Genomic DNA, 12,334 nt, shown 5'->3' on the forward strand with positions numbered 1-12,334 from the left:
AGAGTTTTTCATATGTTGGGTTGCAGGGTCACTTTTACAAGTAATGTATTTAAAACAACCACATTGGTGTTGCCGTGTTATAACCCTTTAAGCATTGGCTACAATATTTGAACACAAACATCAACGTGTAGATGGGTACTCACAGGCCTATGTAAAGAATGATTAATATTACAGTCTTACTGAGGAGCTGAGACCGTACACTGCTTACATCCAAATGTCTGGTTTATACTGCCCCCAACTGGCCAAGGCGCATACTTGAAGGAGCAGCACAATGTCTATTGAATTGAAGCTGTTTATTTACATTCTATTGTTATTAGTGTTGTGCCCTGCAACTGACTGGCGACCAGTTCAGGGTGTAGTCCGCCTTTCGCCCGAAGTCAGATGGGAGATAGGCTCCAGTGCCCTGTGACCCTAACCAGGAGAAGTGGTGGTGAAAATGGATGGATGAGTGTTAGTAGTGTATGGTTTTTTTAATTATAAAGCATACATTACAGAGTGACATTTTTCTTAGGAAAAAACACATTACAAACATTTTTGCAGGATTTAAAAAACATTTTTTTTTAGGGGTCTTAAACTGATTAATGGCATTTCCATTCATTTCAATGGGGGAAAGAGATGAACAGATGAAATATATATATATATATATATTTGTGGACCATGACGTGGACCTAATGAAACTCGTATCTCAAGGCACCGCTATATATATATATATATATATATATATATATATATATATATATATATATATATAAATATAAAAAAAGAACAAGCCCACTTGAGGGATTATCCGAAATTGTTTTACGTCGAGCGTTTGAAAGCGGCATTAGAGAGATGTGACGTCATCAGACGCTTCGGTCTGCGGTGCTGAGCTCTGGTCACGTGACCCTTCCCTTTACTCCACGTCCGCCTCCTCTCTATTGAATCCTTTTCTCCTCACCGTCTCTCTTCCACCATTGAGCCCACACAAACGAAAGCGCTGCGCCTGCACTCTCAATTCAACCGGCAGACGAGCCATTTTGTCGCCGCTTTCTCCTCCCTCCTCCTCTCCCATCCCATCGCCATTTTCCCCTCCCTCCATCCATCCATCCATCCATCCATCCATCATCCCCACGACGCGGCGCCGTCATGGACAGCGACTACTTGGAAAACCCTCTTTACAGCGAGCTCAAGCACTTCTGCAGGAAGGTCCAGGAGGCCTACGCCGAGCTCAAGGAGGAATTGACACCGTACCGGGATGAACGCTTTTACAGGTGCCCCACTTCACGTACAGTGGCGAGGCATTTAGACGCTAGTGACGTCATTTCGATTTATTAATAATAACTCTGGGTTAATTACATACCTACCTAACCTTTCAGATGACAGATAGATAGATAGATAGATAGATAGATAGATAGATAGATAGATAGATAGATAGATAGATAGATAGATAGATAGATAGATAGATAGATGCAGAGCAGTGTAACATTATCGACGGTGATATTTACAATGTTACGATGATACACAGTCGTTCCTTGAGATACAAGTTTAATTTGTAACTCGAAACATTCGTATCTCAAATCACCTTTCGGATGCAATGAATGGGAATTCCATTAAATCGCTTCAAACCAAAAAAAAAGAAACAACGGCATTTTTTGTAATGTGTTTTTGTTTTTTTTTTAATCTAAAAGATGCTGTACTTTATTTAAAACAAAACAGAGTAAGAATGTAAAGAATTAAACAGTTTGGATAATTATATAAAGAGAGATTAGCATGCAGATATGTTAATTTTCAGAATATTGATTGTGCATATCGCCGGCGTCGGGCTGAAACCCATATTTACTATTTATTTATTACTATTTGTCAGCTCCCATGCGTATTATATTATTATTATGATGATGATTATTGTTATTATTAATATTTACAAATAATGGACCTAAAGTGTTGAAAATGGCTTGCTCTCTTTGATGATGTGATGTCAATGGTTTGAGTTCCTAAAAGTGATAGTTATGGAGATACGATTGAAAATCCAATTGACGTTGTCCTCCTTATGCGCATGCGCGAGTTTTTTTTTTTTTTTTTTTTTGCTGATGTATTCTTTATTTAACAAGAAATCTTCTTTTTTCCTTTTTTTGCAATAAAAGACAGTTTACAATGCAAGTGTACAGAATTAAACATTTAACTAATATAAGTCACAATAGAAGTTCCTATCCCGCCCCTATTTGGTGACGTCACAAGTTTGTTTCCGCCCAGCTATTCTGCCCGGAAGTATATACTAGTCATTCGCTACTAGTCTCACCACTAACGCGATTCTTCACACTACAGACACAGCCGTCAAAACGGCACAAATGGAGCCGTAAGTGTTACGTTACCCCTTACTCGAAACTTATCAATTTATCATTACGTTTATAAACAACAAGCGCGATAAACTCCTTGGGTTTACTGCCCCATATGCTAATGGTAGCGAATGCTAGCCTGGGAAGCACTCTGTGTTGACATACTTGTATTGTCTGTTTGTACGGGCTGCTGGCAAATAAAGTGCCGCTAATGGCGTCTTTTGTCTCCTGATATAGATTGGCGCCCATGCGTCTCTACACTCTGTCTAAAAGACATTTTGTGTTGGTCTTCGTGGTGTTCCTCGCTTGTTTCGGCCTCACAGTCTTAATTGGAATTGCAGGTATGGACATTGGCGTTATCAGTTGTACTCTTGAGTCATACAACTATAAAGTGCGCCTGATAGAATGCGTTGCTTTTATGTTTTAATAGGTCCAAAGATACTCTCTGAGCAAGTGTACAGTGGGGATCAGTTCCTTGCCAAAAATATCTCAGTTAACGTAAGTGATAAAGTTGGAATGGTGACCTACAAGTTGTTTGATTATACAAAACTAGTAAGCCTTTATTGAAGTATTTTCAGAGGAGTACTGTGCATGGTCACAGTAACAATATGAAAACGAAGTTGTAATGTTCCAAGCATTTTTTTAAAATTTTATTTCTTGTGATATATCATCTTTATTCTTGCAAAATTACAGCTTTTTATCTCTTGTTGTTTAGACTTTTTTTTCCTCCTCGTAATATTATATCATTATTCTTTCGATTATCCTTTGGTAATATCTATATGTTCTTCCTTGTAATATTACTTTTTTATGTCATAAAAATCATAACCTATTTGTAATACCATGACTTGATTCTTGTAAAATAACAATTAATTGGAAATACAGTTTTGCTTTAGACTCTTAAAATTGTAGTTTTCTTTTACTGTCAGAAAATAAAACCAAACCTCAATATATATGTATTACATTTTCGTAATAATATGATGATGTTCTCATAATATTATGACTACTACTTTTAAGACTTACTTTCTTATCGGGGAAAAAAATATAAAACTTTGTCTTCCAAAAATTCCTGACTTTATTCACATAATTAAATAAGAAATACAGATAACAGGATGTTCTTTTAAAACTATATACAGAATACATTTGTAATGTGTTTTTGATACAGCAAAATATTACAATTTTGTCAATTGAGGTTTTGTTCTTGTAAAATTAAGGACTCTTTCTTGGAAAATTCTGACTTTATTGTGAACAACAATTTTTTTTCATGAAATTAAAATGTTTTTTGTATAATTCGATTTTTTTTGGATAGATAAGAAAAACAAACTTTTTTTTCTCATATTAAACTTCATTCTTGTACAATGACAACCCTTTGAAAATTACATCTTTATTGTTCTATAAGTAAGATTCCTTTTTGTTATAATTTTAGTCATACATTTTTTTCCCCTCATAAAGTCAGGGCTTCGTTTTCATCGAAGTAGGATTTATTCTCATTATATTTAGTTTTCCCCTTACTTCCAGTTTATAAATATAATTTTTTCCCCCTTACTTTTTTTTTCTCGTTGATGTTTTTAAGTGTTTTTTTAATGGCAAATTAATCCATTTCTCATTTCCATATTTTCAGACTGGGCCCTTCAATCTAAATTCCCCACCTCTGACCACATATCACCAGCAGTTGTGGCTCACCTGTCTAATACAAGCTGAACACATTAATGGTAAGTGTACACAAAGAAAGAACGCTTAAGGCATCTTTATACTCCCGCGGTCACGGGGCCGACAACGCCCGCATTGCATCACGTGACCGACGAATTGGCCCGCGCGGCCCCTCTGCGTAGCTTGACGCGCACACGGCCAAATTTGTTGCTGCGCGTTGAATGCCGCGGAGATCATCTCTTGCGATTGGTTCGTTTTAGTCACATGCTGTGATGATGTAATCAGCGTTCCTCCCGGGTTCCACATAGTAGCTACGCCGCCGCCTTCTCGATCGATTTTGTAGCATAATTAAACGTATCATCTGGTCACCTAGGTCCATTTGTTCTGGCAGACTCTGTTCCACGGTCCCCATTGTTGTTGCTTTGTTCCTTGTGACGGAAAGAAAAGTAAAAACGGCTACCGGAAATAGCAAAAAAAATGTAGCGGAAACTATACCCTGTGGTGTCCTACCCAATACCAGCCGTAGCGACACGCCCGAATTGGAGGAGAACTACAGTACATTTTCAAAACTGCGCGCGTGGGTTTATATTCAGAAAGGCAAACTATGCACGGGACAGCCGCAGTTACGTCAGCGCGGTCGCCGCCCGTGCGAGTATAAAGAAGCCTTGAGGGGCCTGGTTATCAGAGTGGTCGATTTCCTTTCTGTAACTTGGCAATATGGTTGTTTGCCGCTTCCAATTCCATCACTTCAAATTTCGCTTAGCTTTTGCGGTGAACTCCATCAGAGGCACCTAAAGCAAAAAATCATTTTTTAAATACGGCGGCCTCCACCACTTTTACACCTGTTGCCAACAGTTAACACAATCTCTGAGAACATGCTCTTTAGCGCTCACTAGTTGGGATTTTATTAAATCAGGCGCTTAGTCATAGCACATGGCAGCTCTGCTTGACGGAGATCTTCGTTTTGTGCCACAGTGGGCGACTTCCAGCAGCCTTTCGATATTAACGTGGAGCTCAACGGTGTGATGCAGGACGCCAGCATGACGCACATCAACAGCGTACGCAGCAAGTCGCGAACGCTGCACTGCGGTGCCGTGAGTGTCACTTGTCTGTTACACCCCCCCACACATTATTAATGTGTCATTAACAGCCTGGAACTTGTTCCAGAAATGCGATGAGATCATCGTGCTGCATCTGGGCTACCTCAACTACAACCAGTACCAGGTCGCAGTCAGCTTCAAAGGCCTTGAAAATATCACGTATGATCTCAAGGTCAACTTTGTGGTAAGTCACGCTCACACATTTATAATAACAATATTTAAATAGTATGATTAACAACTAATACTTGTTTAGTGGACAACCTACAATCCAACCTTTTCCCAAGTGGAGATCTGGTTCCGCTTTGTCTTCGTGGTGTTGACCTTCATGGTGACGGTAAGGGAGTGTTTGTCGACGAAGCTAATTGGATATCCCTCGATCACAATTAGGGATCATCATTAAAGCGCAAACATTTTGAGTCTTTCTTCGTTCGTTTTACTCGCAGTGTCTCTTTGCTCACTCGCTGAGGAAGTTTTCTATGAGGGACTGGGGCATCGAGCAGAAGTGGATGTCCATCCTGATGCCTCTGCTACTGCTCTACAATGGTAATTCTCTCTCATACCTCCCTCCTGTCCTAACACGTAACTCATTCACTGCCATTGTTTATAGACAGCAATCAGAATCCCAACATTCACTGCCATTGACGTCTGCAGATACGTTTTTCAACCGGGGGAATGGGGGTGGTCTCTCACGCTGGTCGTCTGTGAAGTTCGAGCTTGTAAATGGCTGTACGGATGTACATACCGCAATAGATGACAGCAGTGCCGCACTCAAGATTTTAGATGAGCCCAGATTTTGAGTACACATGGAAGATTATGAGGGAGAAAACGGCTACAGGTTGGAAATCGGACAACTTTAGGCATTTTACACTCACATGTATTAACAGGGTATGTGTCATGGTAGTTAGCAGAAGTGTGTGTGATCGTGACAAAATATGACGGCGATCTTGGACTGAATGGCGGTCACCGACTAAAAAGCCAGTGAGCAATACGAGCGCCATGACTGACTTGTCTTCCAGTGAGTTAGCGTCGCTCACGGCACGTGTGTTTCGGTAAATAAATGATTATTTTGTGATCAAACGCCATTTCTAAATGTTGGTTTTGGTGTTTTATACAGGGAAACCATCATTCAGATGTTAGAGGTGTCACTAAAGCAAAAATGACTAGCGTCAAAGTCACTGTTCTACTTGCGTCACTTTTCCCAATGTTGTTGTTGTTGCATTTGGAATTGTATGACAGGTATGTTAAAAATGGATTGTGAAGTTCGTTGTGAGTTCGTTGTCACATTTCTGTGGGGCCAATTATGTATTACTCGTGCACTCACTGTAGTTGTCTCGCCATGCTGCACTATTTGCATATACTGGCCACTCATGCCAGAGTAGCATCTGCTCCATTTGCACACGGATTGAGGAGTATCTGTAACATTTGCACAACCCACATTGTCCCAGATGATCGCACTACTCGTCACTTTAAACCGCATACACTCCTTGAAGTCTCAGCGCCCTTTGCACAATTGTCATTGCACCGGACTTGCAATATTAGTCGTTCGAACTGCTCTAAGTGCTAGAGGACTCTGCATCTTTTTGCACAATTGTTTTCTGTCAATGTCTTCATGTCCCCAAAGTGTTCTGTAAATTGACTGTCTGTTGTACTAGAGCGGCTCCAACTACCGGAGACAAATTCCTTGTGTGTTTTGGACATACTTGGCAAATAAAGATGATTCTGATTCTGATTCTGATTCTGAAGTATCGGATTCATGTTTTGTGTTGTCTTCCAGATCCGTTTTTTCCGCTGTCCTTCCTGGTGAACAGCTGGTTTCCCGGTATGTTGGACGCCTTCTTCCAGGCACTGTTCCTGTGCGCTTTGCTGCTCTTCTGGCTCTGTGTCTACCACGGCATACGTGTTCAGGTGAATCCAGTGTCATTGCCGCTCTTAAATGGTTTCATTACAGCGAAGTTGAATATAAAGTGAGTGCCTTTTGATATCACAGGGCGAGCGGAGATGCTTGACCTTCTACTTGCTGAAGTTGGTCATCGTGGGCCTTCTGTGGCTCTCGGCCGTCACGCTTGGCATTTGGCAGACGTAAGTTTTACCTGTCGGTCTTCCATATCTGAATCACAGTGGGAATGACATCTCTTCTCCTTGCTGGGACTCATAGGGTCAACGAACTCCAAGACCCCACCTACCAGTACAAAGTGGACATAAAGAACTTTGAGGTAGGTTAAGTCATTGTCATTTTGACACAATTGGAAGACTTTCATCAAATGTTGCTCCTCCCAGGGCATGAAGGTGTTCTTCCTGATTATCGTTGTCCTCTACATCCTCTACTTGATCTTCCTGATTGTCAGAGCCTGCTCGGAACTCAAGAACATGCCTTACTCAGGTTTCATGTCTCTTAGCACCTTTACATTATAGCAGAACACAGTAGAACGGTGGGGCGTCTTTGTTTGGATTTGAAAACAAATTCCACCCATAGGCAATGGAAATATCTACACAATGATGTTGGTGAGCCTCACGCAGCTCTGACTTAGTTAACAAAGTTAACCACTCGTAAGTGTTCTTTTGTATTTGATTTGTGTCTGTTTTGCCTGTAGATCTGCGGCTCAAGTTCTTGACAGCGCTGACGTCTGTGGTCCTCGCTATAAGGTACAAGTGCTCATCACTGTCTCCTGATTGGTCAGAAGTGGTCACCCCACAATGTGTCTTTTCTGTCCGCAGCTTGGTCATTCTCTACTTGAGGTTCGGTGTCAAGGCACTCCAGGACAACTTTGTGGCCGAGCTGTCCACTCACTACCAAAACTATATCCTTTAAACTTGACCGTGATGTGAAAACAGCCTGTCCACCCATTTTTTTTTAACCCAGAACCTCTGACTGTGACGCACATGCTAATCTCGTGCTTCACCGTTACCAGCAATTTAATTTTGATTACTCTTTTTGGATTTAAGTCATTGTCCTTAACTCCAGACATACCAGTCGAGTTTTTGTCCTTTTATGGCCTACTCAACTTTTACTTGTATACATTAGCATTTGTGTACTCACCCTCCAAAAATGCCCTATACGGTAAGTACAAGGGAAAAAAAGCTTAAATTATATGTTCAAATTGATAATAAACTGATATGTTGATTGATACATTTTGGTATTATCTGCCAAGACTTGCAGTTGAAGGACAATCCTGCTTTCTCCATGCTGAACGACTCAGACGATGACGTCATATATGGGTAAGTATGTTCAACTTCCCGTTTTTGGTAAGAAACAGCCAATGAGATGATGTTCCTTTCTCCTTCCCAAAGGAGCGATTACGAGGAAATGGCTTTAAAAAATGGACGTGCCTTCAAAGCAACCGCCAACTTCCAGGACGAGAGCGATAGCGATTGATGTGGTAGATACAAACAGACAAAAAGCATCATGTGTATGTTTGTAAATAAGAAGTATTTTCACAATGAGCCGCTGCAAGTGTACATAAGTATATTTTTAAAACAGGACCACTTCTCCAGAATGTACTGTATTGTAGTTCTACAGAAAATGGGAGGCATGTACGTTTTTTTTTTATTATTATTATTATTATTTTTTTTTTTAAATCAAGTTTTATTTGTACTTCACAACTGGCATTTGTTCACTACAAAGGTGTAGTAAAACCACACTGAAAAGAAAACAAAAAAGGAAAAAATAATCTAAAACAAAGACATTTGTAAAATGAGGAAAAAGTTGTCATGTAAAAGAATAAAGTTGGAATGTTATGAGATAATAGTAGTAATGATTGGATTATTAAACTTTGACAAGAATAACATTGTGAGGATAAAGCTGTAATTTGACAAGAATAAAGACCATGTTTTGAGAATAAAGTTGTAATGTTACAAGAATGAAGTCGTAATGTTGCGGGAATATAGAAAGTAAAAGTAGAAAATAAACAAAAGAAATACGTTTGTAAAATTGAGGAAAAAGTCTGTTATGATCAGAGTAGTATTACAAGATAAAGTCGTAATGTTATGAGAATGAAGAGATGTTTTGAGATTAAAGTTTTAATGTAAACAATAGTCCTAGTGTTTGTTGTCATTTTACAAAAAATATGTGATATTACGATAATACAATTGTAATGAGAGTGAGGTCGTAACGTAAGAATAAAGTCCAAATTAACAACATTTTTCGTAATATCACAACTTTCTACTTGTAAAATTAGTTGTAATGTTACAACTTCTTGTCTTGGCTTTATTATGTAGATTTCAATGTAATTCTAATTATGTGACATTCTTTTCAGTGTGACCCTAAATACTCTTTTGTACTGAACACGTCAAGCTTTTCAAGTAACAAAAGAAGTGCTAATATTTTTGGGGGATTCTTTTTTTTTTTTTTTTTTATTTTAACTTATTTGTTTAGTAAGACAATCCTCACTTTGTATGCTTCCTGTTTTGACTACTGGTATCTAATACTCTTCATTGCAAGCTACTGTGTGACATCATAATGACATGAAGTGTGACCAAAGCTGAATTTTAACTTTGTGACGGTTGGGAAGTAAAAGCAGCGGCACGTTGATCTCTTCATCCATGTAAGTGCCAAAGCTGCGTATCATATTTCTTACTTTCTGCAAAATACAGGGGTTTTGTAAATGCACTTTAATTTATTTGTTGAAATTTCATACTGTATTGTTTGATGAATTATGTGAATTTCTACTTTACTACTGTTGAAAATGTCTTACATACTACTATCAAGTCATCTTTGCCTTTATGTAGAAATCGGTATATAAATGTTATTTTTTTTATTTATTTTCACCACACAATGCACCAGTATGCCAAACATTTACCACCCTCTGCTTCGTCCAAGTTTACAAGGAGCCGAAACGAATATCATCACTTGAATCCCAACGACATGGTGCCTTTTCTTCACGTCAAACCTATAAGTAAACGGCCAACATGTACGAGCCCTTATCTTTCGATGTGAATGTAATGTCGGTTGTAAGTGCCGTAACGAGACGGCGGGTCCTGATCTGTTTCAAATAAACAAGGGGAAAAAAATATCACTGGGAAAATAATAAAGCACAAATGGCTCATTTTATTCAATTATCAATCATGCGACCATGGAAATGCAGCCAACATGGCCGAACACGTTTAACATTTAGATGGCCAAGCCAAAAACACTGACGATGCAGCACATGGACTTGTTCTCCCATTTTACTGCACAGCTTCCTGTTTGGAGACAACAAAAGAAAAACACTATTAGACAATAATTAAGTAAAACTTTTAAAATGTTGAAATCCCTTGACAATTAGGGCCGGGCGATTCATCGATTTCATCGAGTTTATGACTCAAAATTATTTTGTTTGCGGCTTCCGTAGTTGGAACGCTCATCTTTGCAGACATGCTCAACGCTGCACTAACAGGGTTGAACGGGGTAGCTATTTTACAAAAGCACAGCGAATATTAAAAACGTGACTATTTAAAAAAAAAAAAAAAAAAAAAAGATTTTCATTCTTGCAAATAATCGACGTGAGCGGCATCAATTTCGCGTTTTCCGTATGACAAGAAAGGAACTAATCACGCTGAAACATTGCCATATATTTTATCCTGTATACATTGCAAAAGTAGTGTGCATGCTCAACGTTCGAAAATTTCGACCTGCGCTACCAAACGGCAAATATTTTGCCAAGGTTTCAACATGACACAAAAAACGTGAGTGAGCCGGCAAAGGAGATATGTATGGACCAGCGGAGCCATGTATTTTGATGGTTCATTTTATGTTAAATTGTTGGCTAGTTAAAATGTTGATTTATTAAGCATTGTGTTTACATATTGTAACATGTTTTGACAAAAGGGAGACTTTTTGTGTCCAAGGAGGAACACATTTGCTCAGATTATCTGTTAAAAAAAAAACAACAACAACATGTATTTCTATTATTTCTGTGGATGATGATCCTGGGAAGAAAACGTTTCAACGCCTGTTTGGTATGGGGAGAAATAAAGCAAATCCCTAATACATTAGCATCTATGTGGTGATGTTAATAATTATGTATGCAACTAATATTTCATCAGTTGTTTTGCTGTATTGTACTGAACAGCCAGACACTTCACCATGTGAAATTCCATATCTGGTACTATGGTTATTTCTATGCTCTATATTAACTATAATTTATTGTCTTACCATCAGTAGAGTTGTCCCAGAAGCATGAGCTGGCCGTTTGCAGCCCCGCCCCGTTGTTCTGCATGATGATGCAGGTGACTTGAAAGAAAGTAATGCAACTGTTATTATTATTCCGTGCGAGATTAGATTAATGTTACCCGTTAATATTAACACCGACCGATGTATTTGAAAGGCTTTCCGAGCTTGCACAGCTGACTGAGGCACTGCTCCACAATGGTGGTGCTCCACTGGTTCACCCGGATGTGTTGGTAAGAGCTCGTACCGATGGTTGTTTCTATGGACTGCGGTACAAAACACAATATTGTACATATACTGTACGTCAGGGTGTGATCTAACCTAACTAAAATTGTTGTTGAAATCTTTCAAAATTATTCCAATAATGTTGCGCTATCCAACCTGTATGGGAAAGGAGTGTTTACTATTAACAAAAAGGTCCCAGACGTGCGTGGTTACCGTTTCCATCGCAACCAAATTGCGAAACGGGACACTTGGCTAGCGAGCTAGTAACAGATCAACAACGGAAACAACCAACAGAATCAAATGATATACACATGTTTTCAACTTACGTCTTTTATTAACTTGGTTACGTCCTCCACGACAAACGTAGTCTGTTGGCGAGACAAATAAAAAGTGCTTCAATCGTGGCCATCGTACTAGTATTACATCCGTGGGCGTTTTTAATCGTTTTATGCGGCGTAATCGGTTCCAAACGTATGATTAAACTTGTGAAATTACAGCGAAGATGCTCATATAACGAACGATACTTGCCTCATCTTCACCTCCTTCGTCCATTGTGCAAAAATACAAAAAAAAAAAAAAGCAGTGGGCCAGCTCACAACACAACTTCCGGTCACGTTTCTACACAATAAAGGTATTCCCGTCACGATAAAAGTGTTCCCATGACAACGTAAAAGACTAATCACAGCAATAAACGTAAAACGTAGCTTTCATTATTTTCTAGCAGGCGTTGTTGAATTGAATTCTTAAGTAGCAATAAAATGCTACCTTGCCTTAAAACTGTTCAACTCAATTAAATGTTAGGAATGCCAATTGACTACTGTCTATATCATTGTTAAAAGTTTTTCTTGGCCAATGCATGATTAAGTACTTGTTTTGTAAATGGGTGTTGTCAAAATCCTAATTTA

General features: G+C 38.9%; 2 protein-coding genes across 3 annotated transcripts; one reads left to right on the plus strand and one right to left on the minus strand.

Annotated features, from left to right (window-relative positions):
• Nucleotides 1-913: 913 nt before the first annotated feature.
• tmem181 (transmembrane protein 181) lies at nucleotides 914-11,024 on the plus strand. 2 transcript variants are annotated; one of them, XM_061703936.1, is made up of 17 exons: nucleotides 914-1,250; nucleotides 2,550-2,653; nucleotides 2,743-2,810; nucleotides 3,931-4,021; nucleotides 4,935-5,053; nucleotides 5,127-5,243; nucleotides 5,313-5,393; nucleotides 5,503-5,602; nucleotides 6,834-6,964; nucleotides 7,047-7,138; nucleotides 7,215-7,272; nucleotides 7,337-7,439; nucleotides 7,651-7,702; nucleotides 7,775-7,857; nucleotides 8,028-8,117; nucleotides 8,209-8,275; nucleotides 8,348-11,024. In XM_061703936.1, the coding sequence occupies exons 1-17, from the start codon at nucleotides 1,126-1,128 to the stop codon at nucleotides 8,430-8,432; spliced, it is 1,566 nt and encodes a 521-aa protein (XP_061559920.1). In that variant the 5' UTR covers nucleotides 914-1,125; the 3' UTR covers nucleotides 8,433-11,024. The 2 variants fall into 2 exon arrangements, with proteins under 2 accessions (XP_061559920.1, XP_061559921.1); XM_061703937.1 differs by lacking the exon at nucleotides 914-1,250 and adding an exon at nucleotides 2,237-2,332.
• Nucleotides 10,069-12,000, minus strand: dynlt1b (dynein light chain Tctex-type 1b). Its single transcript, XM_061703938.1, has 5 exons — nucleotides 11,958-12,000; nucleotides 11,756-11,797; nucleotides 11,347-11,470; nucleotides 11,190-11,267; nucleotides 10,069-10,237 (listed from the first exon to the last, which is right to left on the minus strand). Exons 1-5 carry the CDS (start codon nucleotides 11,979-11,981, stop codon nucleotides 10,167-10,169), a joined length of 339 nt encoding a protein of 112 aa, XP_061559922.1. The 5' UTR covers nucleotides 11,982-12,000; the 3' UTR covers nucleotides 10,069-10,166.
• Nucleotides 12,001-12,334: the final 334 nt, after the last annotated feature.

Source organism: Phycodurus eques, chromosome 18 (genome assembly GCF_024500275.1).
Source record: "Phycodurus eques isolate BA_2022a chromosome 18, UOR_Pequ_1.1, whole genome shotgun sequence".
In the NCBI taxonomy this organism is placed as follows: Eukaryota; Metazoa; Chordata; class Actinopteri; order Syngnathiformes; family Syngnathidae; genus Phycodurus; species Phycodurus eques.